The 27,517-nt window shown below is 55.1% G+C and overlaps 1 protein-coding gene across 1 annotated transcript in view; it reads right to left on the bottom strand.

Moving 5' to 3' along the window:
• The window catches only part of GRIK5 (glutamate ionotropic receptor kainate type subunit 5), a 55,979-nt gene extending 29,370 nt beyond the window's left edge, over positions 1-26,609 (bottom strand). Inside the window, exons 1-12 of the mRNA XM_057712802.1 lie at positions 26,346-26,609; positions 22,773-22,901; positions 22,309-22,473; positions 19,443-19,540; positions 19,179-19,344; positions 16,706-16,884; positions 14,914-14,967; positions 14,660-14,821; positions 13,003-13,155; positions 12,546-12,650; positions 12,322-12,429; positions 2,818-3,021 (exon numbers count right to left, since the gene is read on the bottom strand). Coding sequence (XP_057568785.1) covers positions 2,818-3,021; positions 12,322-12,429; positions 12,546-12,650; positions 13,003-13,155; positions 14,660-14,821; positions 14,914-14,967; positions 16,706-16,884; positions 19,179-19,344; positions 19,443-19,540; positions 22,309-22,473; positions 22,773-22,851 — 1,473 coding nt within the window. The 5' untranslated portion in view covers positions 22,852-22,901; positions 26,346-26,609. The remainder of the gene's footprint in view (positions 1-2,817; positions 3,022-12,321; positions 12,430-12,545; positions 12,651-13,002; positions 13,156-14,659; positions 14,822-14,913; positions 14,968-16,705; positions 16,885-19,178; positions 19,345-19,442; positions 19,541-22,308; positions 22,474-22,772; positions 22,902-26,345) is intronic.
• Between the last annotated feature and the right edge of the window lie 908 nt (positions 26,610-27,517).

Here is a 27,517-nt window from a genome sequence, read left to right as displayed (position 1 = left end):
AGGAAGGATTATTAGGAGAATTAAGTAACACTTGAAAAGTTCCTGGCACATGGCGCGAAGTCCACAAACGTCAGCTGCTGTTGTCGTGAGGACGGCAGTATCTGTGTGAAGCTCAGTGTACTTGGCCGTCCCTGCGGCAGGCAGCTGAGCCTCAGCGAGGCCAAGCCCCGCCCATCCTTTGCACTCTCAGCCTGCTCCTCCTCCAGTGTTCTCTCCCTAAATGTCATCGCCATCGCCCAGCTGCCCAAGACAGAAACGGGAGGAACGCTCACATCCTCTCTCCTCCGTCCCCCACCCCAGGTGGTCACCAAGCCCTGGCCCTCTCCAGCCTCCCCTTACCTCCCCGCAGGCCATCCAGCAGCCCCGATGATTCTATTTCCTCACTGGAGCTCACTCAACCCTTTGTATGCAAAGGGTGCATCCCATGGACCTGCGGCTGAGGGCCAAACTCTAACCCTGAGGCCAGGTCACTGAATCCCCAGGGTGTACCACAGGGCCAGGTATATAGTAGGCATTCAATAAATGCTAGCTGGCTGGAAGACGGACAAACGCATGAATGTATGTTCGTGCTGGCAGGAATAACACTAACACAATAGGAAGAAAGCACAGGCACACGGCAGCCACTACCTGCCAGGCCCTGTTCTAAGCCCCTACGTGGATTAACTCATTTCATGCTCACAACAGCCCTCTGTGCTGGCATCTGTTACTTTCCCAGTTTTTCAGGGAGGTTAAGTAACTCATCCAAGGTCACACAGCAAATGTTCAGCAGAGATTCAAACAGGATCCAGGACCACGACAGCAGGAAACAATGAGAAAAGCTCACAGCCCTGCTATGCTCACCCCAGGCACCTTCACACCAAGTCCTAAGGGAAGGCCTAAGGCACAGGGAATTATTAAGACTCTTGCCCAGGGTCACCCAGCTGTAAATAGGACTTCTTTGTTGATGAATAAACAGGTGTCCAGTTGACGGTGACTTTGGTTGGAGGGTGCTACTCTCCCGGAGTCTTATTTCTGGGGGTCCTGATGAACAACAGTTCTGCGCGTACAAGCCTGGGCACCAGGCTACGGCAGTGAGGTCACAGGGAAGCCTGCCAGTGAGCTGGGCGTCAGGCCACCAGCTCCTGCCTCCTGTCTCCTCAGGTCCTGGCTTCCGACTCTTGAACCCACCCAGGGCAGACGCTTTCAGCTGGCGGGCTGCCTACAAGGCAGTGCCTCGGGCCTGCCGGCGGGGTGGGGTAGGGAAGACTGAGCCACCAGAAGCCCAGGGGACACCTCCACCTCCGTCTCCACCACAGCAGCTCTGCTATGTCCAGAGTTCTGAGGGCACTTTCAATTGGAAAAAAGGTTCTGCAGTCAAAACAACTTGTGAAAATCAGTGCCCTAAGGGATAAACGTCCTTGTCAAGCACACTGGCCTTTTTGAGTCTACCCTGGTGACATTCAGGGGCTTGGATGCAGTGAATTCTGGGATGGGAGAGACAGGAAGGTAAGAGTCTCCAGCGCCCTCAGCCAAATCCAATGTCAAGGCAACCCTGACTGTTTGCGGCCACAGGTCCCTGCTCCACACACCTGCCCTGGGTGTGCCGTAAGCTGGGGCTCTGTATGTCTTTTCTGGGCATTTGCCCACACGGCTTCTCATGCCTGGAATAAAAGGAGGGAGTACAGGGAATTCCCTGGCGGTCCAGTGGTTAGGACTCGGCGTGTTCACTGCTGAGATGTGGGTTCAGTCCCTGGTGGGGGAACTAAGATCCTGCAAGCCATGCAGTGCAGCCAAAAAAAAAAAAAAAAAGGAGGAACTACCTATGGCAAGCAGCATGTGCTGTGTGTCTGTAACCCTCACTACAGAGCTGTCAGGTATCATCCCCATCCCAGGGAGGGGAAACTGAGGTTCCAAGGAGAGAAATGACTCACCCCGGCACTCAGACCCAAACTCTGACTCCAAAATACTCTTTCCACTGTACCCTCACCTACCACCTCCCATCCCCCTGCCTCTTGCCCTCCTCACCTACATTCAAATCCTGCCCACACTCAGGACCCGGTTGCTCTTCTAACATGCCCCACACCCAACTCTTCCTTACTCGTGTTCCCACCCCACCCCCAGCTGTTTGTAAATGCCTTTGAACACGTTCCCCTCCTCCCAAACCCCCTTCACCCTGCTGACTCCTTCACACTCTTTGGGAATCTGCTTGGGTGTCACCTCTCCTGGGAAGCCCTCCCAGGATGCCTGGCTGGGTCAGGTGCCTCTGGGTCCTTCCTCTGAGCTTCCCCCCTCACAGCCCCGATGGCTCTGTCTTGTGGTCATTTGCTTTTCTGTATCTCAACAGAGCCCTAAGCTCTTAGAAGCAGGACCCAGGTACCCTGTGCTTACTATATCCCGTGCCCAGCAAGGTGTAAGGTGCACACACTAGGTGCTCAATAAACACCCACTGAATGAGTGGACTTGTGAGCGCAATAGGCAGCCTCGATGTCCACCTCCTGGCAGGTGCTGGGGCCCTGCCTCCCACCAGAAGCCTTCTCCACCTCCTCCACGTCTGTCCAATTCCCACTCCACGTCTCTTTCACTCCCTCCTTCGAGCACCAATTAAGCCAAGGTGGCGTGACGGAAGCATGGGAAAGCAGGACACGGGAAGTGACGCATCGCCCCTCTTCCCCGCGATGCGCGCCCCACAGTGCTCACCAGCCACGGGGCCTCAGCACATCATCAGCTCCTGCCTCTTGCATGTACCAGGCTGGTTCTGAGGCACCACCGGCTGCCCGCCTGCCCTCCCACCCTTGCTCACCGGCCCACGGCCCCTTCCCTGCCCCAGCCCCGCCGTACCCGGTTGATGAGCTCGCCGACCATGCCTGTCCAGGAGCCGTTGGGCTCGGGCGCCCCGTACAGCCCGTCCTCCACCAACCGCAGGCGGTAGCGGAAGCGCAGCAGCTCGGCCAGCTCCCGCAGCATGTCCACGCAGAAGCCCTCGAAGCGCTCGTTCCCCGACAGGGCCTGGAAGTTGGGCCGGCGCATGACGTACGGGTTCTCCTGGGGAAGCGGGAGAGAAGGGGGGTCAGAGAATGGGCATCTGGGGGCTGGGTCGTGGGTCCTAGGGCCCAGGCCGGACAGCCAGATCAGGAACCTGCTCGCAGAGCAGAGATGATAGAGTCCTTGCCTACATCCCCTGCTTACAAATGCTCAGAGCTGGGGCTGTGGGGGTGCTGGGGGATGGTAAATTAGGAGGTTGGGATTAACATATACACACTGCTATATATAAAATAGATAACCAATAAGGGCCTACTGTATAGTGCAGGGAACTATATGCATATTTTGTAATAACCTAAAAGGGAAAAGAATCTGAAAAATAATATATATATATGTATGTATAACTGAATCACTGTGCTGTACACCTGAAACTAACAGCATTGTACATCAACTATACTTCAATTATAATAAAAATAACAACCAAAAAAACCCCCCAAAACAAACGAAAATACTCAGAGCCAGGAAAAAAGCACAGGGACCCTGCCAGCCCCTAGCAGATCACAGGGAGCTGGTTTGATCTCCACCAGCCAACATCATCTCAAGCTCAAATGGCTTTGAGGGAGGCAGAGCATCTGAGTGAACGAGACTGGATGAAGACCATGCCAAACTTTCATCTTTTTGGCTAAGACCCACAGTGAGAGATATATCTTACTTATAATCCAAGTCATACGCATATATGCCCGCGTGCTCACACTTGCACTCATGTAACTGGGCTCAGTTCTACAAAGCAGTCCTTTCCTCTACGACTATGGCAAAATGTCGTGATATTTTCTGTCCTTCTCTGCTTCGTTTTTCTACACAACCAATAGCGACCCATTAAACTGACTTCATGAGCCAGCAAGGGACCAAAGAGGATCTGCCCCACCAGGATTGAGCTCCAGCCCAGCACTGCCACGAGAGATGCAGGACTGAGATGCCAGAGGGTCCAATGTTAAGAGAATTTGGAAAGCCAAGTTGTTTTGTAAAAATCTCCTGATTAGAAAGGTTAGCCACAGTTCAAATTCTAATACCAATTTTTTTTTAATGCTTTGCAGGCTAAACAGTTACCTGACAGTTTGCAATCTCTGGCTTACAGCTGTTTTGCTACCTTGAGGCTTATTTCTGAGGAGTTCGAGCATACTTTACTGACCCCTTTTTGTGCCAAAAAAGGACAAAAGCAGACAGAACATTACAAGTGCTAGTAAGACGAAGCATGTGAAGATGATGGTAACAAAAGGGAATGTTATCTTGACACAGTTATTGTCTAAATGGTTGTTTGTACAGTGTCACTTTGAATTTAGGATTAGGAGTGAGGACTTAGGAACCAGCCAGAAGAGCTTAGACAATACTATCCACAATGGTTACCATGTGGATTGAACCCCTGCTGAGTACCAGTCCCTGCGCTGTGTCTGTTCTCTTGATTTTATCACTTTAATTCCTCACAGTGGGAATTCCCTGATGGTCCAGTGGTTAGGACTTGGTGCTTTCACTGCCGAGGGTGCAGCTTCAGTCCCTGGTCGGGGAACTAAGATCCCTCAAGCTGCATAGTGCGGCCAAAAAAAAAAAAATTCCTCACAGTGACCTTACACGGGAGGTACCCTTAGACTTACTTTACACATGTGGAAACTGAGGCTCACAGAGGCCAAGCGACCTCTGCCACCTCTCATTCATTCAAAACATAATTACTGAGACTTCCCTGGTGGTCCAGTGGTTAAGACTGCGCACTCCCAATGCAGGGGGCCAGGGTTCAATCCCTGGTCAGGGAACTAGATCCCACATGCATGCTGCAACAAAGAGTTCACATGCCACAACTAAGGAGCTGGAGAGCTGCAACTAAGCAGCCCAAGAGCCATCACTAAGACCCAGTGCAACCAGATAAATACATATTTTTAAAAATAAATAAGTAAAATAAAATAAATAAATATTAAAAACACACACACATAATTACTGAGCCCTGAGGTAGACGCACGGTATTCTGTAGCTCCTCTCATCAAGAGACAGAGCGGACTTCCCCAATCCTTGGGTCCGAGTGGACCCCGAGACTTGCTTTGGCCAACAGAATGTGGTGGAAGTAGTGCTGTGTGAATTCCAGAGCCTGGGCCCTCAGAGACCTCTTGGGACCCCAGTATAAGGAAGCCCAGGCCAGCCTGCTGAAGGATGAGGGAGAATGAGTGAATCGAGATGTGCTGGCCAACAGCCCAGCCTAGACACCAACTGGACATGCAACCACAGTGAGCTCAGCAGAACTGCTCAGTTGACCCACAGAATTGTGAGAAATAATAATCGTTGTTGGAAGCTTCCAGGTTTGGGGGCGGTTTGTTATACAGTGACAGGTACTATAAGGTACCTATAGACTGGATTCCAGGACCCCAAAATATTCGCAGAGCTGAGGGGAGACCAGGTGGAGGGAAGTCAGCGCTTTTCTCTCTCTCTCAAGCCACATTTCCAAATCCAAAATCGTGGAACTGGGAGTAGGAATGAGACAATACTAATAATAGCAGCAGCTAGCGTTTCTCGTGGGCTTGCTGTGTGACAGCTATTCTGTCCGCGTAGGAGGTCGGTATTATTACCTCTATTTGAGAGATGAGGACACAGGTCCCGAGAAGTGAAGTAGTGAGTGGCTGAGAAAGACAGGTCGGGCTGGGTCCAAAGCTCTGCTCTTAAGCCCTGTGCCAGACTAAACTCAAGCGGACAGAATCAGAGAGCGGACCTGGGAGAAGCTGGACACAGAGATGGGGGGGCCTGGGCCAGGTATCAAATCTAGAGAACCAAAAACCAGGAATTCTCTAGACAAACATGCAGTGTTAGAGCTGGAAGGCTCTCATAAGTCCTCTTGACGTACAGAAAAGTTCAGAGAGGTCAAGTGTCTTGCCAAGGGTCACACAGCTGAAGCAGGGCGGTAGGAAGGGGAGATTGGACAGAGCTGGGATTCAAAACCCAGTTGCTGTGCTCTCCAATGCCCTTGTTCCTTCTACCAGGCCAAGCTGATCTCCAAATTCAAGGCTAAGGCACTTGGGTTGCGGATTTGGGTTCAAGGCCTCAGGATTGGGTGGGAGCTGACAGAGCCAAAAACAGGAACTGAGGCCTGTGAACAGAATTCAAGGTCAGAAAACAATGATCTAGCACTCAACCTGCAGCCCCAGACCATCAGATCCAAGGGTTTTCAGACTTCTTCAAAAAGAATCTTTTGCAGAAGCCCAGCACTGCAGACAGACAGTGGGATGTTGCTAAGTCTGATTCTAAGAATTCATCCTATGAATGGCCATGCACCTGTACACAAAAATGTAGGTCCAGGAGAGTCACGGCAGCATTTCTTGTAGCAGGAACAAAGACTGAGACAGCCTATTTTGGAACAGGTTAAAAAGATTATTGATGTCATCAAAGAATCCCAGGCAACTACTAAAATAACAAGTTCTATAAGATATATTAAGAGGAAAAAAACAAGCTACAGAACAACGTGTACTATACGCTATTCTTTGTGAAGGAAAGAGTGGGGATGTGCCCGTACCTGCTCATACATTTCTGGGAGGATGGGGAAAAAAATGGGGGCCTGGAGAGGGAAGGGGACTGATTTTTTCACTCCTTACCCCCTCTGCATGCTTTGAATTCTATTTAATGTAGAATTAGATTGAACGCTATTTAATTCTATTTAATTAACTTCTGTCCCGCCCCCAGTTTAAATCTTTAACATTAAAATATTTTAAAAATTTTAAAGATGCTATTTAAATGTATATGGAAATGCAAAATATCAAAAGAACCAAAGCCATCCTAAAGAAGAACATGAAAACTGGAGGAATTTACCCTACTGGGTATGAAGACAATTTAAAGCTGTGGTGTTTAAGATAATGTGGTATTAGAGCAAAGACAGACAAACAGACAATAGAAGAGAGTTTGGAAAGCCACACACAAATGGATATTTGATTTATGACAGAGGAAGACTGTGGTGAAGGGGGAAAGAATGAACATTTTAATAAATGGTACTGTTCAACAAAACACCCATGTGGAAAAAAATGTATTCTGACCCCCCCACCTCACATAATACATAAAAATCAATTCTAGGTAGATTGTAGATCTAAATGTAAAGGGCAAAATTATTACATTTTCAAGAAACATATAGGAGGACTTCCCTGGTGGTGCAGTGGTCAAGAATCCACCTGCCAATGCAGGGGACACGGGTTCGATCCCTGCTCTGAGAAGATCCCACATGTTGCGGAGCAACTAAGCCCGTGTGCCGTAACTACTGAGCCTGAGCTCTAGAGTCCACAAGCCACAACTATGGAGCCTACGTGCCACAACTACTGAAGCCAGAGTGCTGCAACTTCTAAAGCCCGCGTGCCTAGAGCCCGGGCTCCACAACAAGAGAAGCCACCGCAATGAGAAGCCCACGCACTGCAATGAAGAGTATCCCCTGCTCACTGCAACTAGAAAAAGCCTGTGTGCAGCCAAAAATTAATTAATTAATTAACTAAAAAAAAGAATTACTGTATTAAAAAAAAGAAAAGAAACATATGGGAGACTGGCTTTACGACCTCGGGTAGGTAGAGAATTCTTTTTTTTTTTTTGGCTGTGCTGCGTGGCATGTGGGATCTTAGTTCCCCAACCAGGGATTGAACCCATGGAAGCAGGATCTTAACCACTGGATCACCAGGGAAGTCCTGAGAATTCTTAAATTCTAAAAGCATTAACCGTAAAGCAGAGAAAATGGTTAAGATAGACTTTAGAAAAATTAAAAATCTTTTCATCAAAAGATACCACTGGGGGGACTTCCCTGGTGGTCCAGTGGCTAAGACTCTGCACTCCCCATGCAGGGGGCCCAGGTCTGATCTCTGGTCAGGGAGTTAGATCCCACGTGCTGCAACTAAGAGTTCTCATGCCACAACTAAAGATCCCGCACGCAGCGGCAACAAAGATCTCACATGCCACAACCAAAACCCAGTGCAACCAAAAAAAAAAAAAAAAAGATACCACTGAGGGGAATTCTCTGGTGGTCCTGTGGTTAACACTCCGCACTTTCACTGCCAAGGGCCCAGATGCAATCTCTGGTCAGGGAACTAAGATTCAACAAGCCGTGTAGCGCAGCCAAAAAAAAAAAAAACCACTGAGAGTGAAAAGTCAAGCCACAAAGTGGGAGAAAGTCTCTGCAATGAATATTCTGACAAAGAACTTATATCTAGAATATACAAACAGATTACAAATCAATAAAAAGGTCAGATATTCCAAATTTCTAAAAATAGAGAAAGATTTGAGCAGGAACTTCCCAAAAGAAGGTTCCAAATAGGCAATAAATGAAAAAGTGGTCACCTTTCCTGGTCATTAGGGAAATATAAGTGAAAACTGCAATAGGGTTGGCACCTTTGTATATTCAGCTCCAGGAAAAGGGAGGAGCAACTGGAATTCTCCTTCACACACTGCTGGCGGGAATGGAGCGCGTTACCACTGTATCTACTGCAGCTGCAAAACCCCAGCAACTCCACTCCTGCATCTACACTCGACAGAAATGCCTGTACGTGTTCACCGCAAGGCGTGAGGTAGTGTTCACAGCAGGACTATTCACAATAGCAAAAGAACAAGAAACAACTCCAATGCACATCAGTTTGGTGGGTAAGTAAATCGTAGTTCGTTCACGTAACAGGACATATGATGACACCAAACTATTTGCAGCAACATGGGTGAATCTCACAAACACGTGTCATGCACCAGAAGCCAGACAAATGAGAGAACATAGAGTAAGATGCCATTTACATGAAGTTCAAAGCAGGCAAAGCTAACCTGTGGGGGTGGTTAGAGACCGGAAGGGGCATATGGAGGGCTGGGGGTGGGAGGGCTGGTCCCACAGGTGTGTTCAGTTATTGAAAATTCAGCGATCTGTACACTTATGATGTGTGCAAATTTCGGTATGCATGTTACACTTCCGTAAAAATCCCTTGACACTAGAAAATGTTAAAGTAGGGTGGGTTCTAGAACATTCCTCACAAGCTGCCTTCCTGGCCCCTTTCATGAAGCCAGGACCCAATTCCATATCCAAGACTTCCTGGAGCACCGTTTAAAGCACCCCCGATCTCGTCCACCCCCCTCAGTCTATTATGCATATTTTAGTTCCCTCATTTTACAAGAGGACGCTGAGGACAGAGAGAAGAGACCCACCCAGGTCACAAAGTGTGCGGACGGCAGGGCCAGGCCTAGGACGCAGCAGCGAGGGCTTGGGAAAAAGCCAACATTGACATTGTGTGGCTCAAAGGAGAGGCACGTGGGCTCTGCCAACCATCTTCTAGTTGTGTGATTCACATCACCTCACCCTCCTGTGCCTTCATCTTGCCTGAAAATCGGGGGTCACAACAGTTCCAGCCTCAGGGCCGCTGTGAACACTGAGTAACACCCGCGAAGAGCTCAGCACACAGCTCAAAGACTCTGGCCGTGATGATGACTATTCCTTTTTTTTGGCCACTCGGCTTGTGGGATCTTAGTTCCTGACCGGGGATCGAAACCATGCCCCCCGCAATGGAAGCACTGAGTCCTAACTACTGGACCACAAGGGACGTCCTGCCAGGTGGGGAGAGAAAAGGGATTCACGTGTGCTCAGCACACCTTCCCAGCAGGACACTGCTGGTGGGGAGAGGGGGGCCTTCTTATCTCATGCAATCCTCCCACAGCCCTTCAAGGTGGGACTATTAAGACCCATTTTATAGATGAAGGTATGGAACCTGGAGAGTTGGAGGACCTGACGTCCAGGGGAAGACAGGAATGCACGTGCGGTTTGTCTGACCCCAGAGGCACCAAATAGCAGGATGAGATGTCACCGCTTGATGAAGGGAGGGCCATGAAGGAAGAAACCTCTCCGGGAGGGGGCAGGGCCTGGGGCTGGGGGAAGGGCCTTGCACAGCCTCATCCCGGGGGGCCTCTCCTGCACCCCCGGCTTCCCTGTGGGACTCTCTCAGCTTTGGCACCGGCCCGCCATCTCTCGGCTCTAGGTGTGTGGGTCCCACCCAGGGACAGCCCCAGCCTCCACCCACCGAGAGCCTCCTCCTGCTCCCTCCCTCAGCCCAGCCCATCAACATCCCACAGCAGATTCCCTCCCTCCTCACAGCCCCAGCCCAGCTCAGGCACCATCCTCTCCCCACCGGGGGCATCTCTCTCTCCTGCAGCCTCCCTCCAGGACCAGCTTTTCCGACACCCAGCTCTGGCCCTGCCCCTTCCTGCTTAACAGTCTCCATGTACAGGATAAGCATAACTAAGTTCTCCAGAGACCCACCTTTGGCACAGCACTCACCACCCCTCTAGTTTGTTAGGTGCCAGGCCCGGTCCCAGGCCTGAGGAACAGAGCAGGGAATAAGACAAGTCCTGACACCTGCTTGCCCCCAGTACCCAGGTTGACTCACGTCTGAATCCCCAAGTGCCTGGCACAGGCCCTGCCCAGAAACACAAGTCTGAAAATGTTAGGGAACGAATGGGCGGGTCCGGCTGTGCACAGTGAGGCAGCCGCCTTCGCATCCACTCTGGCAAACACTTCCTGAGGCCCTTGCTCCTGTGGTTCCTGCTGCCTGGGAGGCCAGGCCCTTCATTCTCTGTGTACCAACTCCTATACAGCTTCTAAAGCCCCATCTGACACCACCTCCTCTGTGAAGCCTTGGCAGACCTTTGAAAGCTGAGGCAGCCCCTCCTTTCTGTGGGGGTCCCTTACTACCCTGTGTGGGAATGACTGTGTCCACATCTGTCTCCTTCATCAGACTGGGATCCCCCCCCAGAGCCACTCACAGACAGGGAGGCCGTGAGACCACCTGTGACTCATTCCTGCACCTCCAGAATCTGTGTGAGGTCCGGCGCACAGCGGCTTCAGTAAATATTTGTGGAATGAATGAGTGAATTAATGACTCCATTAAGAGAATAAAGGTCGGGAAGAGGACAACATTGGCTCGGGGGCCTTGGAGAGAAGGGGAAACAAGTGTGGGAAGAGACTGGTAGCCCCCCGGGGTCATGGCTCTGCTCTCCTGACATCCCCTCCCTGACCTCTGCCCTTGCTCCCCACCAAGAACTCCAGGAAGCCTCTGGGGTGGACTCCATTCCCACGCACGCAGAGGGGCTCCTTCTCCCAGCCAGCCTGGCCTGGCCCTCAGGGCCCTTCAGTGAGGCTCGTACGAAGTGTCTGGTTTCCCATCTGTAAGCCATCTGTCCCTCCCCCACAGGCTCAGTGGCCCTTCTCCAGAGGGACGCGAGGTCCACATTAGGTCAGGAGTTCCCTAGGGACTGAGGGAATGGCTCTGTAACGTGCTGCTGTAGGGGGCCCCTGACGTCCTGTGGAACCTGTGTAATCCTCTCAACCTCAGCGTCCCCAGCCATCAGCCGGCCCAGCTCACAGTGACCGAGGGGCTCCCCCAGGAAATGGATGCCAGCGGGCGAGGGCCCCGAATGCTACGAAGCCCAGCTGCCCGGGGCTTCCCAGGGCCTATACCTCTCTCCTCCCTGACCTCCTGGCAAGGGGCAGCAGGGTGCAGGGGAGAGGGCAGGCGCTCCAAGCCCGTCACTCAGCTCCAGCAGCGACTCGCCCTGTGGCCTGTTTCCTTACCTTTGAGAGGAGGAAGATAGGACAGACCTCACCGGGTAGCTGAGAGGTTTAAAGAGTGACACCTGCGAGGGCCTAGCACGGTGCCTGGTACAGAACAAGTGCTCCATAAATCCTCGCTGACACACAAAGGCACCTCGGTTTCTGACGTGGAAAATGCAGAAGTGGCACTGCAGGGGCTACAGGATAATGTCCATGGCTGGTGCTCAGGAAGGAACGGACTGGACCTTCACAGCACAGTGGTTAAGACGCAGGCTCTGGAGACTCAGAGATGCGGCATCTGTCCTGGCTATGCCTTATATTTGCTGTGTGACCTGGGCAAGTAGCTTCACCTCTCTGAGCCTCTTCAAGATGGATATTAAGTAAGTTGGCATGTGTCCACCCACTCGGCGGGCAAATGTGACAAAACAATGGCTCTAGCGATGGCAATTTACAGGGGTCTACCTTGGGACAGGCGCTGTGCGAGGCGCCCCGCCTGTGCCACCTCGTGAAATCCCCGTGAGGCCAGTCGTTCCACCTCTGATGTGTATCCGCAGGCCAGCAGAGCTGGGGGCTGGGCCTGGCTCTGGTGGCAGAGTCTGCACCCACCGCTGCTCCCACAGCAGTTAGGTGGGTGACCTCTTGGCCACAGTCAGGAGTTGTTAGGTGCCTGGGTCACATCCCCAACGGTCTGTGCACTGAGCCAGCCTCCTCACCAGGACTGGCCTGGAGCACCGCTCAGGAAAGGTTCCCTTCACCTACCGCCCACCCCCACAGGGGCCACTCACCAGGATCGTCGTAACCACCAGCGTCTTGTTGGCCAGTGTCTGCGACAGGTTGATGTCCAGGGTGGTGGCGTTCATGGCCAGGGTCCGGTTAGAGTACCACACCCCGATCTGAGGCAGAGAGGGCGCTGTCAGCACAGGCCCCACCTGAGGATGCCTTGGCCCTCTGGGCTCCGCCCCGCCACCCACCCCCATCCAGGCTCTGGCATCGCCCTGGGGATGCTCACTTCACGGTGGCCCTGCCGAGACTTCTCCAGGATGCGCAGGGTGTAGTTGGTCCTCTGCCCTTTGCTGTTAAACTCGACCCGCCCGGTCAGCCCATCATACTCTACCTAGCAGGGCGGGAGGAGGGCAGAGGGAGGGGTGGCAGGGGCCCAGAGGGGAAGAGAGAGAGATGGAGAAGACAAGAGAGAGGGAGAGGGACCGGGAAGGACCACAATTAAACAGGCAAGCCAACACGCCAGCAAACAAGAGGAGATGGAGTAAAGAAACAGGGCAAGAACAGCAGACAGGCAGAGGAAGGCCAGGAGAGGAGAGACGGACAGGAGAATGAGGCCCGTAGAGAGCAGGGCGTGGGGTCGGAGGTGGGGGGAGAGGGCAGGGGGGCCACAGGGTGGACACAGTGAGCGCCGCCGCCAAAGACAGGCTGCCGCGGCCCCTCGGCCCTCCCCGCTCCCGGCTCACCATGCGCAGGTAGTTCATGAGGCTGGTCCCGTGGGGCCAAATGTTGGCCGACGTACAGGCCAGCGGCTTCACGCCGATCTCCTGGCTGCGGTTCAGCTCCCGGACGGCGCTCACCACCACGTGCACGGCGTCAAACATCAGGGCAGCCGACAGCTGGGGTGTGGGGTATGGGAGGCAGAGATAGGGAGGGATGGGAAAGATGCAGTTCAGCCAAGGGAGCCCCGAAGCCCCGTGGTGCTACCCCCAAGCCCTCAGACGACTCTTCTCTCCAGCAATGTAAAAGCAGGCGGGTCAGGAGCAAGGAAGGGCTTCTCAGGGATGGGAGATGACAAGGGGAAAGGCGTGCGTGCTGCCGTGCCCTGTGGGGGCAACTCTTCCTGTGTGTGGCACGGGTCTGCATGGGGCAGGGCACGTCTGAGAGGGTTTGCCTGCACAGCCAGCTGTCACCCCCACAGAGGGATGTTGGCGGGCACAGGAATCCGTGTGCCTGGGGACACACTGATGTGGGTGGGGCTGGACAAACGTGCCTATTTGTCTACACACAGGGTGGGCCTGATGTGCAGGAAGCAGGAGAGCATCACCGTCGTGAATTCAGGGCTTGGGAGGCTCTGAGCTGGAGGCCCGGATCTACTATCTCCTGTAGAGAGCCAAGTCCACACTCGTCTCGGAATCTCAGTTCCCGCCCTTGTAAAGCAGGGGTCATTGTTATCTCTGCCTCCCAGTGCTTATGTGGGGCTCAAGCGAGATGCTGCATGTAAAGAGCTCAAAATAGCACCTGGCACACAGTGAGGGCTCGACACACACTGGCCACCAAGCTGTGACTGCCAACGCGGGGCACGCGTCTGGGACAGCGTGTCTCAGAGGGGTGGGGTGAAGGTCTGAATATCCGTGTTGTGTAGGTAGGTGCGGGGTGCGGATGAATGTGCTTCTATCTGTGTATGTGTGTGATGGCCCTGCACGCACACGCCTGACTGCAGGGCTCAGTGTCTGTTGTGAGTTTCTGAACACGTAGGAGTGTCTCGGTATCTTGGCTAGATGTTTGTGAACAAATACACATAAATATGCGTCTTTTGTATGTTTGCATTTATTCAACACATATTATTGGATACCTACTCTGGGCCAGGTGGTTTTAAGTGCTGGGGATACAATGGTGAACAAAACACACAGAAACCCCTGCCCTCATAGCACTTACAACCTACATATCTGTACATACATCTAAGCAAAACACAGAGCAAGCCACTTGGTGATCAGACAAGCAAAGACAGATGCTATAGAGAAAAATCTGGCAAGGAAGGAGGCTAAATAGTGCCATTTTTTAAATACAGGGACATTTGAGCCGTAACTTGGAGAGGAGGGAGCAAATTGCTAGTTCCCTGGGGAAGTGCATGCAAAGCAGCAGGAAGAGCAAGTGCAAAGGCCCTGAGGTGCACATGTGCTGGGGCAGCGCCTGGAGGAGACCCATGTGGCTGCAGTGGCTTGGGAGGTGGAGAGGAAGAAACAGGTCAGGCTTAGCTCAGGGCCACGCTGTGAGGCCTCGTGGATGTACTCAGAAAGTGAGTGGGGCACCAGAGGCTTCTGAGCACGACCGGCCAGAAGGGGTCTCAGAAATGTCTGTGTGCAGGGTGCCTGTGTGCTGGGGGCGAGGGCGCGAGCTCACCGCGGGGCCGGGGTAGGTGCTGGCTTCACAGTTCTCCCTCCAGGACATGTTGAGGCTGCGCACAAACTCAGGATAGAAGGGGTGTGAGGTGTTGAACATGGAGAAGCCCAGGATGTTGGAGGAGTCCTCCACGATCCCGTCCAGGTGCAGGATGGGGAAGTCCTGGGACCGAGAAGAGGGGGTGAGGCTGGGGCTGGGCCAAAGTGGGGCAGATGTTGCAGAGGCAGGTGGGGGCTGCGAGGGGGTGTACGCACCATGGTGGTAAGGATGTACTTGTAAAACGCTGAGGTCATTCCCAGCTCCGAGGCCTGGAGAACACAGGAGGCAGAAATGGGGAGAAGCCAAGAGAGCAAGAGAGATTTAGAGACAGGCCTTGCGAGGAGGAGACACCCCATGAGAAACAGTAAGAGACATCCAGAGACAGAGAGACTGGGAAAAGGAGATGTGTGGGGGCAGGGGGAGACCTTGGTCACTCATGTCCCGCAGGGTGACAGGTGCCGCAGGTGGGATGAAGATTTTGCTAGAGGAGAGGATGACACCCACAAGTGCTCACCTCCCTCTTTAGGCCACTTAGAAGACTACCTTCTGGAGACAGTTAGGCAAAGGGACACCTCAGAAACAGGGCAGGGGGAGGGTAACATTAACCTTAACCCCCAGGTTGCCCTAGAGCCAAGTTTGGGCTGCTAATATGTAGGGCTCAGCCTGGCCACAGGTCAGAAAAACTACCCCCTGCAATCTTTAAAAGCACTTTGCCATGAAAGGAAGTCAATTTAAATCTCAAGGTTTGGGACTTCCTTGGTGGTCCAGTGGTTAGAACTCCATGTGTCCACTGTAGGGGGCACGGGTTCAATCCCTGGTCAGGGAACTAAGATCCTGCATGCCATGCAATGTGGCCAAAAATAAATAAATAAAAATAAATCCCAAGATTCATGTTTCAAGTCCCCCTTCTTTGTCCTAGAAGAGAACAAAGCTAGAAGATGTCTCCATGCCAGAAGTGCCCAGTTCTGTCCTGCTATGATCAGTAGAACCTGAAGCGGCACCAGCTCGCACCAGCTGCATGGCAGGAGCTGTCATCACGTAGGCTACAGCCCATTCAAGGACAGAATAGTGCAGGCTCGAGAGGAAAGTGACCACTGGTCACCTGGCTCACACAGGAGGGGCTGGGACCCCAGCCCAGGCCTGCCTTGTCTGCCTCCAGAGCCCGAAATCTTTTCTCTAAGCCTCAAGAGCCCCGTGGATTCTGTCCACACGTTTTCCTGTAAGCTATCATCAGCAATGACATACGGTTTTAATTTTTAAAAACTGGAGAACAATAAATAACACAGATTAGATTATGAGGAAAAATTAAGAGCAAGAAACAATGAGGGATTAGTGAATGTGGGTCACCAGTGGATGGCATGTGGAGGACCCATGGGGGAAGGTCCTGTGCTGGTCCCTCCTGGGTGCCCTTGAGTCAGTTCATTCCCCCCAGAACCCCTGCTTCTTCATCCACAAAATGGTATCACACCTGCTCTGCAGGGTGGGGTGAGAGCCAAATTATCTTCTTTTTTTTTTTGGCCACGCCGTGAGGCTTGTGGGATCCTAGTTCCCCGACCAGGGATCAAACCTGGGCCCCCTGCTCGGAGTCCTAACCACCGGACCGCCAGGGAAGTCTCAAGAGCCAAATTAAAGAAGACATGCAAACGCGCCAACACAGAGCAGGACAGGCACTCAGGAAAGATGACAGGCTGCTCCCACTACGCTTGCATTTACTCTGGGCCAGGGGCTGTCCGTGTGCTTCCCCACTTGCTAACCCTCACGCACCCCACTGAGGTAGCAAGTATTCACAGAGAGGGGAGGCGACTGTCCAGGGTCCAGCCAGGGCTGCAGGCGGGAAGCAGCTGAGCTGAGAGACAAAACTTCCTGGTCAGTGTTTGCACGTAGGAAGCGGGGCTCCGGACCACCACGTGACCCCTGAGGCCCATGGGCCTTGGCTGACTTGCTCTGTCGCCCCGTGTTTCTGCTCCTGACCCCGTAGGGAAATCAGAGACGGGGCGGGGGGCCCACCTTACGGAGAATGAGGTGGGAGATGGATGCGTTGGCGTCGATGATGATGGTGGACACTTTGTCATCGCGGATCTCCTTGAGCAGCGGCGTGGGGTCCTGGCTGTCGTCCAGCATCCTCACCGACAGCGTCTCCTTGGAGATGAGGAAGCTGCGCACCAGTTCCTCCAATCGCAGCAGGCCTGAGGGAGGGGTGAGGCCCTGGGTTACAGCCCTTCCACGTGCCTGGACTCAGGGCAGCCGCTCCCCGCTCCCTGGCACGGGGTAGCTGGGGAGAGGACGAGGGCTCACTCAGGATGTGGGGTGGCTGTCCGGAGTGCAGCTGGCTCTCTTGGGGTGCTGGGCCCAGGGGCCTGATGCTCGGGTCCTCTCCAATTGAAATCTCAACCAAGACCTCCCCTGACCTCCAGACGCCTGTCTCCTGCCACCTTTCTGCCCTTACTGGGCAGGTGTCACACACCTCATACGTGCAGAGCTGCAATCTGCTCTCCTCGCCAAACCACCACGTCTCGCCAGGTCAGTGAACAGACTCCAGCCGGCCAGGTGCTCAGGCCAAAACCCTTGATGGCAGCCTGGCCTCCTGTCCGTCTCTCACAATCACGACCAATCCACTTAGGTTCTACTTTCAAAACACACCCTGTGGCACCGTGCCCCCATCACGGCCCTGGCCGGAGCCACTGCCATCTCCTGCCTGTGACAACAGCCATGCCTGCCCCCGGAGAGTCTGTTCCCTACACAGCAGCCAGAACTGCTGCTATAAAGCAGATGTGTCCTGCTCTGCTCCAAACCCTCCAACGGCTTCTCGTTGGTTCAGAGTGAAGGCCAAAGTCCTCACAGCCTCCCAGGCCCCACTCCATCTACCCACTCGCCTCCTTACGTCCCTGACCTCATCTCCTCCTCTCTCCCTCACTCGGCTCTGGTCACGCTGGCCTCCTTGCTGTCACACACACACACACCCTGTGGCCTCTGTGCTGGCTGTTCCCTCTGCCTGGAACGCTCCTCTCCAGATCCCCACATGGCTCCCTCCCTCACCACCTTCAGATCTTTACTCAAATGCCACCTCCTCAATGAGGCCCACGCCCACCATTCCGTTTCAAATTGCACCCCCTTACTCCAGCTCTCCTGATTCCCGTTTTCCTCCTCTATTTGTCCACAAGACTCAATACTCCTGACTATAAAACATCTTATCTACGCCCATTGCCTGGGTCCTCTCATTAGGTTTGACAAGGGCCTGGCTCATGTACTGCCATGTCCCTAATACCAAAAACAATGTCTGGACCACAGCAGGTGTGCACGGAATAGGAATTTCTCCTGGAGGTGACTGAGCCCGCACCTCGCTCTCTCCAAGTGCACACCCACAAGCCCACCAGCCTCCCAGACATCGCCACTTGAATGTCTCAAAGACACCTCAAACCCAACATGTGGCCCTGAACTGACTGTCCCTTCTTCCTCGGGCAGGACCTGGTCATCATCCATGACCCCACCCTCTCCCTTCTCTCACAACCCTCCTCAAATCCATTCTGGCCCCTCCGTCCCCCTGCCTCCCCCTGAGCCCTAACCAGGACCACCCCTCCCGCCTCTAGCTGCTCTCCCTGCCACATCTTGTGGTACGGAGTCTCCAAATCCACTCTCTACGCTGCAGCCAAAGAGCCCAAAGAGCTCTTCCTGCAACACATTCCCCTGCCCAGTGTGGGTACTTTCCAGGGCCCCCATTGTCTTCAGGATAAAACACAAGGCCCTGAGTGATCGTATCCCGTCCCCGGCTCCCGCTTCCCTGCTGCCACACTGGGAGCATCTCTGAGCCTCCCTGGGCCTCGCCTGTGCCCTGCCCTCTGCTCGGTACATGCTCCCTCTCTACTCACCCACCTCAACTCCTCCCCACCCTTCAGGTCCAACTTAGAGTTCCCTTTCTCTAGGAGGCAGGCTCTGAACCTCCCAGACTCAGGTAGGATCACCCCGCTCAACTCCTGAGAGCTTGCATCACTCTGCATCACAACCGCCGTGTCGCCCAGTGGCCCCAGAGCTCCGGGAAGCCAGGGACCACGCCTAGTGCTGTTCACTGCTGGACCACCGGGACTCAGCAGGGGCCCTGCTCTGAGCACGTGCTTAGTCACTATCTATGGTCTCTTTTAGGGGGAGAGGGGCGGTCTGTAGAACCAGAGGTCTGGGTTCCTACAGGGGAAGGGATGGTGGGGACTAGCACAGCCTGTGTCTGGATTCCCCAGGCCTTACAACCAGGGGGTCATCATGACTGAGGGAAACTAGATCTCTTGGGAAGGGGAGTTCGCGGGAATAGAAGACAAAGCATCCAGCTCTCCTCCCTCATGGGAATTCCCTGGTGGGCCAGTGGTTAGGACTCCACGCGCTCACTGCTGAGCGCCCAGGTTCAATCCCTGGTAGGGGAAGTAGGATCCCACAAGCCGCGCGGTGTGGCCAAAAAAACAAAATTAAATAAAAAACAGTTCTCCTCCCTCACACTCGGCCTTGGCACAGATGAGGCTGGCCGAGGGGTAGTTGAAGGACTTGAGGATCCGTGAGACTGCCAGGCTGACGTCCTCGTTACTGGGGTACAGGCTGACAGACGCGAAGCGAAGGTACTGAAGGCGGGGCGTCTCTTCGGGACCCACCTTGATGTGGGGGATCTGAACAGAGAAGGACCTTTGCTTCCATCCTCTCCGCCCTCCCCAGCCCTCGCCTCCAGGGACCCGCCCCTCCATCCCAGCCCGTGCTCCCGCCTCACCTCCTTCTCCCCACAGATATGGCTCACGGTGGAAGCAGACGCAGGGCTGGAGGAGGGCCCCAGGACAGACACGACCCCCTTGGGCAGGATCTGACACACTGGAAGGGGTGGGAAGAGACCGCAGATTCAGGGACCCTCTTCCTCCTCTCTGTCCCCACCCTCAGGGAACTGCCCTGGCCCAGGAGGAAACCCGACACTCCGTGGGGAGCTGCCTGATCCTCCTCCACCACCTGGGGACCCAGGGGCCTAATCCCTGACCCGGCCCCCCGCAGGGGACAAGAGGAGGGGGACATAAGACAGAGGTGGACAGGGAGACATGGTAACAGAGGACCGGGTCAGACCAAGAGAGAAGCAAAGGAAGAGACGAAGAGGAAACACCAAGGAGGACTTCCCTGGTGGCGCAGTGATTAAGAATCCGCCTGCCAATGCAGGGGACACAGGTTCAATCCCTGGTCCGGGAAGATCCTATTTGCCGTGGAGCAACTAAGCCCGTGCGCCACAACTACAGAGCCTGCGCTCTAGAGTCCATGAGCCACAACTATTGAGCCTACATGCCACAACTACGGAAGCCCATGTGCCTAGAGCCTCTGCTCTGCAGCAAAAGAAGACATCACAATGAGAAGCCCGTGCACTGCAACAAAGAGTAACACACCCCCCTTGCCACAGCTAGAGAAAGCCCACATGCAGCAATGAAGACCCAACCCAGCCAAAAATAAATAAAAATTTTAAATAAATAAATAAATAAACAAATAAATACACTGAGATCACCTGATTGGTTCATCTTAGAACTAGACACCAAAAACAAAAGAAAGAAAAGAAAAAGAAACACCAAGGACCTCCCTCTGGGTACAAATCCAGTGCCTGGTTTCTCAGCCTTTGTCTTTCTCAACCGTTTTAACCACGCACAACCTAAGGTGCCGTCCATCACCTCCTCTACCCTGAACCCACTGCCAAGGTCCCCTCTATACTCTACACCCCAAACACCATTCCTCTGTTGCATTTACTTGCTCCTCTTTCTTTCATTTTCTTTCCCCCTAAACATGTGTGTGTCTCAAGACTGGGAGGTGGATGGGAGCCTTTGTTTTCATCTGTCCAGCACCCACCCCCATGGCAGAACTCTAACTTTTCCTCAGGGAACCACACGGTTCCCAGAATTGACTGATACCTGACCCAGGATCAAAGGACCACATCGTCCTGGCCACAGGGATCAGTTCAGAGATGGGGACAGACTCAAACTAGGCCATTGAGAGCCTTCCCCAGGTCCTCTGCTAAAATTATCACTGGGTTTGCTAAACTGGTGAGATGTAAAGTTTTGAGCAGTTGAGGCCATCTTGCTACTGGCTGGGGAGGGCATTCCCGAAAATGAAACCAATTTAGAGGAAAGCAGGACCCAGATATGAAGACACAAAGGTTCCTGGAACATCATTTGAGCACCTGTATTAAGCCATGCCTGAAACAATCCTGGGATATCATTTGAGTACCTGGATCCAGCCAAGCCTGATATTAATCTTTAGACCTTTTAGTAACAAGAGCGGATAAGTTCTCTTTTTTCCTTAAGGCAGCCCGAGTTGGGTTTCTGCCATCCAACTAAAAGCATCGTAGCTAAACGTCTCATCTTCCTCCAAACTTACTCCTTCCATGCCTTCCATGTTGGGAAGGGTCCCAGCATCTACACACACTAAATGCCTGGAAATGGCTCTTCTCTTCAATCTTCCTCCTAATGGCCAATTAGTCACCAAATCCTGTCTCTTTTTTGTCCCCAAATTTTCTCATATCTGTCCCCTTCTCTTCGACCCCTTCTCTCCTGTCCTACTTTAGGGCTGTCAACTCGGGCATGCACCAGCCTCCTCTCCAGCCACCAAATCTAGCTTCCAGATTCCACTTTCACCAGCTCCCTGCTCCAAACCCATCAATGACTCCCCACTGCTTGCCGGTGAAGGTGGCATCTTTCAGCCTGAACTAGAGGCCTCCTCGAGCTGGCCTGTCAATCTGCCCAGCCTCACCTCCCACTGCCCAGTCACACTCCGGTCCAGAAGTCTCTCACGATCCCCCCAAACGTGTCCTGAGTCCAGGTGCTCAGGATGGGTACAACGCCACATCGTGTTCCTTAGTTCCAAATACTCAGCCCTCCCCTCCGCCCCAGCTCCAGACTACAAGCACATGCCTGGAACACCATCTGCCTCCACATCCTCCAACCCAATCTCTCCATTTACGTTCTGTGCCACACTAGTCAAAAAAAAGTCCAGGAAATATCGGACTCCATTCTCCCACTCAGTGATCTGAAACACACATGAACATAACAAAGGCTCTGATAAGGTCTGCAGGAAAGAAATCTGCCTAAAACACGTTTGAAGGCAGCATGTCCCCAGCATGTCTGTTCAAGGGACATTCATTCAGTCTGTGAGTATTCAGCAGAATTATGCTCCCCTACTATTAGGGCTGGTTGTGTTCCACGGGGTATACCTTGAGCAACACCTCTCTATATCCTGCTCATAGTTCAGAGCTCAGCTTCAGTTTAGTCTTCTCCAGAGCACCTTCTCTGTCCCTGCCCCTGAGGCCCCCTGCCCTCACTGCCTGGGCCCCTCATTACTTAGCTCTGGGGGCTAAGTGTCCCCAGCCAGCCGTGAAGCTTATCTTTCAGACGAGGCCCTCAGCTCCTCCAGGGCAGCACCGGCACTGGCGCTCTCCCCACCACCCCACGCCCAGCAGCACCATCTCTGGGAAGGAGAAGGCAGCGCAGACATGAAGGAAGGGGCAGATGGAGCTAGAAGAGAACATGGGACGCTGAGGCGGCCAGGGCCGCGGAATGAATTGGGGGCCACCAGCCTGCCCCGCCTCACCCCACGCCCCCCGTGGCCCTGCTCACTGGTGTCCGTGGTCTCGTACTGGCTGTCCCGCTGCAGCTCGAAGATGTCTACTTCCACGCGGGCCTTGGCTGGGACCTCGATGATCCCATTGATCTGCTCCCGGGCCAGGGCCAGGGCCAGACGTTCACCACGGCCACACACTGTCTGGTCGTCCAGGATGGCAGCTGAGGGGACACAGGAGTTGGGGACCACACTCCTGGGTCCAGCGGGAGGAAGGGCTGGGCTCCTGGACTCCTTGGCTCTGAGGTAGGGCTGGAGATGGGGTCAGGGGTCCAGACTCCTGGATCTGAGGTTGGAGAGAGCTGGGATCCAGACCCCTGGGTCCGGGGGAGGAATGCGCTGGGGGCTGCGGGGCTGAGGCCCGGATCCCTGGGTCCTGGGGGACGAGCATGCCCGGAGAAGGGCCCCAGAGCCCAGTGGGAGGGTCTGTGAGGAGGCAGGGGCGGGGGCTGCAGGGCCTCACCCATGCGCAGTGATGAGAGCACCTGGCAGCTGGGGCTGGCGAGGGCAACAATCAGCAGCAGCAGCAGCTCAGCCGGCATCTTCCTCCCCTCCTCATGGGGACGCAGCTGCCGCGGCCCCCACTCGCCACCTGCAGGGAGACCATGGGAAGATGGCCGAGATGGGGGCCTCGGCGCCCCTCTGCGGACTGCTGCGTGGGGGGGTGGCCACAGAGCCTGAGACGCTGTTGCTGAGCTCTGAAGGGCCCTGCCCTCATTAGAGCTGACAATACTGAAGGCATGGCTGGGCGGGGAGCTGAGACTCAGAGAAGCACTAGTGGGGAGAAGCTCACAGCACTCAGGCACTGAGTGGGAGAGGCACTGCTAGAGCTACCAAAATGGGAGGGAGGCATGAAAAGGATCTCAGGTAAGAGCGAATTCCAGGGGCCATCTCCACCCCAATAGGAAACCAGGAAGTGCCACCCCCCACCCAGTTCCACCCCTGTCTCTGGGCAGGCAGCCGTTACTAGGCAACAGAAACCGGCTGGAGAGGATGCAGTGGTTGCTAGGCAACCCCATCCCAGGCCTCACTTGCCACCTTCCTGCCATCCCTGGTTCCCACAATCCCACAGGGAGAGGCCTGGACATCCGGGGTCTGGAGGGGAGAGTATCCGGGAGTTAGGAAACTTGGGAAGAGAAAGACACATGGAGACACACAGATGGAGACAGATGGACAGGTCCAAAGCACCTAAGGGCCTAAAAAAGAATAAAGAGAGAGAAGGGGGGAAGCAGAGAGACAGAAAAAGGAAGAGAGGCTGGAGATGGGAGAAATACGAAGAGGCTCAGGAAAGGAGAAAGGGAAAATAGGCCAAAATATAAGAGAAGAGAAAGATGATATGAAGACAAGAGAATGGGGACAGCAATGGGGAGAAACAGAGGAGAGTTACAGGGAGATGAGGACAGGACTAGGAAAGAGAAAGAGGGAAGAGACAGGAAGACAGGGAGACTCGGAGATGGAGAAAGAAAGGGCAGGAGGAGGAAGAGAGCAGGCAGGCAGAAGAGAGGGAAATCAAGACACAAGAGGGACCCAGAAGAGACCAGAAAGACAGAATGGAGAGAGGACACAAACCCACTTGAGATGCTGCCAGAGAGCGGGATGGGAAGGGTGAATAAAGCAGGGGGTGCGCTGTCTGCCTAAGCGGGGGCCAAACTGTGCCCCCCACCCTACTCTAGGGAGCTGAAGACTAGGGGGAGACAATCACTCTTTGCTCCCCACAATTGCTCCAGGTGCCCCGGCCTTCTACAGGGTGACTACTGAGCAGGGATGACTTTGGCCCGATGCACGGTGCCCCCTGGCCAAGGGCCGTGTCCCCAAGGGAAGGGACACTTGGGTTTCCATGGGAGAGTGTTACTGAGAGGTCTGGAGTGCTCTGAGGTGAGCCTGGGGGGCTCCCCACACCGCTCTCACTCCATGGAAGGAGGGCTTAAGCTGGTGAGATGGGAGAATGAAACCTACTAATGGAGGCAGAGGCACAATGCAACACTTCAGATTGTCCCTTGTAGCCAGAGAAACCTAGGCCAGGGCCACAGGAGACCCCATCGGTCCCTGCTCTGCCGCCAACTCCCAGGTGACCTTGAGCAGATCCCTCTCTCTCAGGACCTCTGGGAGAGACAGGCTGGGGGTGGGAAGGCCTGCTGGACAGCCTGGGGCCTGTGGACAGGAATCTGCATCTATGATGAAGGCCTGCCAAGGGTGGAGGAGCAAGGGAAGCAGGGAGAACCAGATGGAGAACTCACAGGGGGAGGGATGTGGAGGGCGGGGCCAGGCGAGAGGCAGGAGTGAGGGGGTCATCCTGAGACGCCAGGGGCTTCTGGGGGCAAATCAGGAAGCAGAGTCTAGAGGATAGAAAGACAGACCAAGAGACAAGGGCCAGAAGGGCAGGGACCCGCAGGTGGCAGACACTGGTGGGAGCCGAAAGAGACAGTCCAGGGACAGGGCTAGGGGCAGCAGATGGACACAGAGGTGCAGGAAGGCACAGATACAAAGACAGACAAACCAAAAGGAAGTAACTGGGGCTAAATGAGAAAGAAGGACAGACATCACCTAGAAGTGAGACACCAAAAAGGGGCAGAGACAAGACAGAGAGCGTGAGAGTGAGAGAGGAGGGGCAGGGAATTCGACCCGAGCCCCACAGGCCCAGAGACTCAGGCAAAGCCAGATAAAGATGGAAACACAGCAGCTGAGTGAGCAGCAAGGGCCCTGCCAGGGGAGGCAGGCGGACAAGTGGGCAAGGGAGGGATATCACAAGGGCCAGGGGGCACGTGGGGTGAGAGGGAGGGCAAAGCGGTGCACAGGCACAAGAACTGTGCCCAGGCCAGGAACCGCAAAGCTCCGGAAAGGAGGGCTGGGCAGAATGAAAGAGACGGGGAGGGCTACGAGAGCCACACAGCTTCTGTAGGGAAGAAAAAGGGACAAGTGGGACAGACACGTGATCGAGAGGCAGACTCCCGAACTAGGAGAGAGGAGAAGTGAGAGGAAAGGAGGGAAAAGGTGGGAGGAAGGAGGAAGAGTGAGTGACCTGCAGGGGCACAGGCAGGGGACAGAACAAGCTCCCACACAAGGGGGGCAAGTCCACATAGAGCTGCACCCACTCAGAGTGCCTTGAAAGCGGGGGTCGGTCCCAGAGGCCGCAAGCCCCGAGGGGAGGGGAGGAATGGGAACCAAAGGCAAGGTTGGGGAATGAAGAAGTGGGAAGAGAGAATGGTGGGGGGGTCACCACGGAAAAGACAAAGTGGACCAGGGAGGGGGCCGGTGGCTAAGGAGTGAGGGATGGAGGAGACAGGAAGAGGAGTGGATCCGGGGCAAGAAAGCAGAAAAGTAAGAGAAGGAAGACAGCCCCCAAGCCCAGAGTTGGAGAGGGAGGCAGACAGGTGAGCAGAGGCACAGGCAAAGCAAACAGGGGACAGAGGGCAGTGGAGAGAGGGCTAGACCAAGCATGGCCTCCTCCCAAAGAGCGAGAGGAGAGACAGAGGGAGGAGAGGGAGACAGAGAGATCAACAGAGACACACCAAGAAAGGGCTGAGCTAACGGCAACGAGAAAGAAGTTGGACAGAGTCAGAGACAGGTCCAAGAGACACATGCAATGGAGATTCAGACACAGAAAGACATTTCCAGGAGATAGAGACCAGCTGGGATGGGGCCCATGGCAGGCAGAGAGGATGAGGCTGAGAGCAAAGAAGAGAGAGAGAGAGAGCAGAGCCGGTCATCCCGGGACCGAGGCTGGAGCAAGCAGGGGCGGAGACCAGCCAGGAGTCCCGGAGAAGGAGTGAGACCGCAAGTAAGAGCCAGACAGCCCCTCAGGGGCCCAGCACCTGGGGGCTGGGGGGCAAGCTGAGCTGGGTACCCAGAAGAAGGGGTGAGGAAAGGCCGAGGGGAAAGGAGGCTGGGAGATGGAGGGCACAGGGCAGGCCCCTGGTGGGGGAGGGTATTTGCCGGTCTGGGGAGCCGGGGAATGTGGGGCCCCCCACGAGGCGGCACTGAGTGCCGCCAGGACCCGGCCCGGCCCCGGCCCAACCCCCACCCTGCAGACACTCACGGATCCTGGTGGGATGGAGGGCTGGGCTCCCTCGAGGCCCGAGGAACGACAAGGGGGAGAAGCTCTGGCGCTGGGCGGTGTGGCTGGGGCGGGGGGAGAGGGCAGTCCACAGGGCCCCCTCCCCCGCCTCCGGCGGTGGCCCCCAGCTAATCCAAAACGGGGGTGCTCCCCAGGAGCAGGGAAGAAGGACAGGTGGAAGAGGAGAGGGAGGGCCGGGGAGGGGAGGAAGGGGGAAGGAGAAAATGGAGGAGGGAAGGGGAGAGAGGAGAGGGGGAAGGAGCAAATGGAGGGGAAGGAGGGAGGAAAAGAGGGAGGAAGGTGAAAACGCAAGGGAGGGGGCACAGGCAGAGCCGGGGGAGGGGGAAGCCGGCCCAGGCCAGGGCCCCCGCCCCCTCCCCTAGCCGGGCCGGCCTGGGGGGGCCACGGGGGGCGAGGACTGGGTGGAGACAAGGAAGCCGGCCATCAGGAGAAGTGGGGGAGGGGAGGGCTTGGTGGGGGGGGAGGGGGCCACCCCTTCCCCCCTCCCCCCTGGAGCCCCGGCCCTGCCCTGGATGAGGCTAGGGCCTGGAGTCCTCAAGCCCTCAGCCCCCTCGGGAAAGCATGCTGGGGGCGGGGGAGGATGGGGTGCCTGGAGACCCAGAGAGGCGAGGGGGCTGGAGAGGTGGAGAGATGGGGAGGAGGGAGAGGAGGAGGGAGGAGAGGATGGAGAGGAGCAGGTGGAGGAAAAAGGCAGAGGAGGGTGGGGTATCCCGGGGGCGCCCAGTGCAGGGCCTCGGCGGGAGGGCCTGGCCACGGACTCCTGGTCCCCTGCGAGGAGCAGCCGCCGGCCCCGAGTTCCCAGCTGGGCCTGCCTCCCTGCTGCTGGCTGCCACCGCCGCCGCCGCCACGGCCACTTCTCCTTCTCCCCTCTGAGGCCGCCGCCTGCCTGCCCGCCTGCCGCCCGCGCTGGGTCCTGGAGCGCAGGGGGGCGGGGGGGAGAGAGATGAGGGAGGGAGGGAGACAAGGAGGAGGGCGGGCAGGAGGAAGGGAGGGAGGCAGGCAGAGAGAGAGAGAGAGAGAGAGAGGGAGAGAGAGAGGGTTTGGAAGGATGGGAGCCAGGGGAGGGGGAGCTCGTATTGGTCTGAACTGGGGGGGCCCCCTGCGAGGGGAATGCTGATGAGGGGAAGTCGCTG

This window comes from Hippopotamus amphibius, chromosome 16 (assembly GCF_030028045.1).
Source record: "Hippopotamus amphibius kiboko isolate mHipAmp2 chromosome 16, mHipAmp2.hap2, whole genome shotgun sequence".
In the NCBI taxonomy this organism is placed as follows: Eukaryota; Metazoa; Chordata; class Mammalia; order Artiodactyla; family Hippopotamidae; genus Hippopotamus; species Hippopotamus amphibius.
This window is presented reverse-complemented; position numbering and strand designations above follow the sequence as displayed.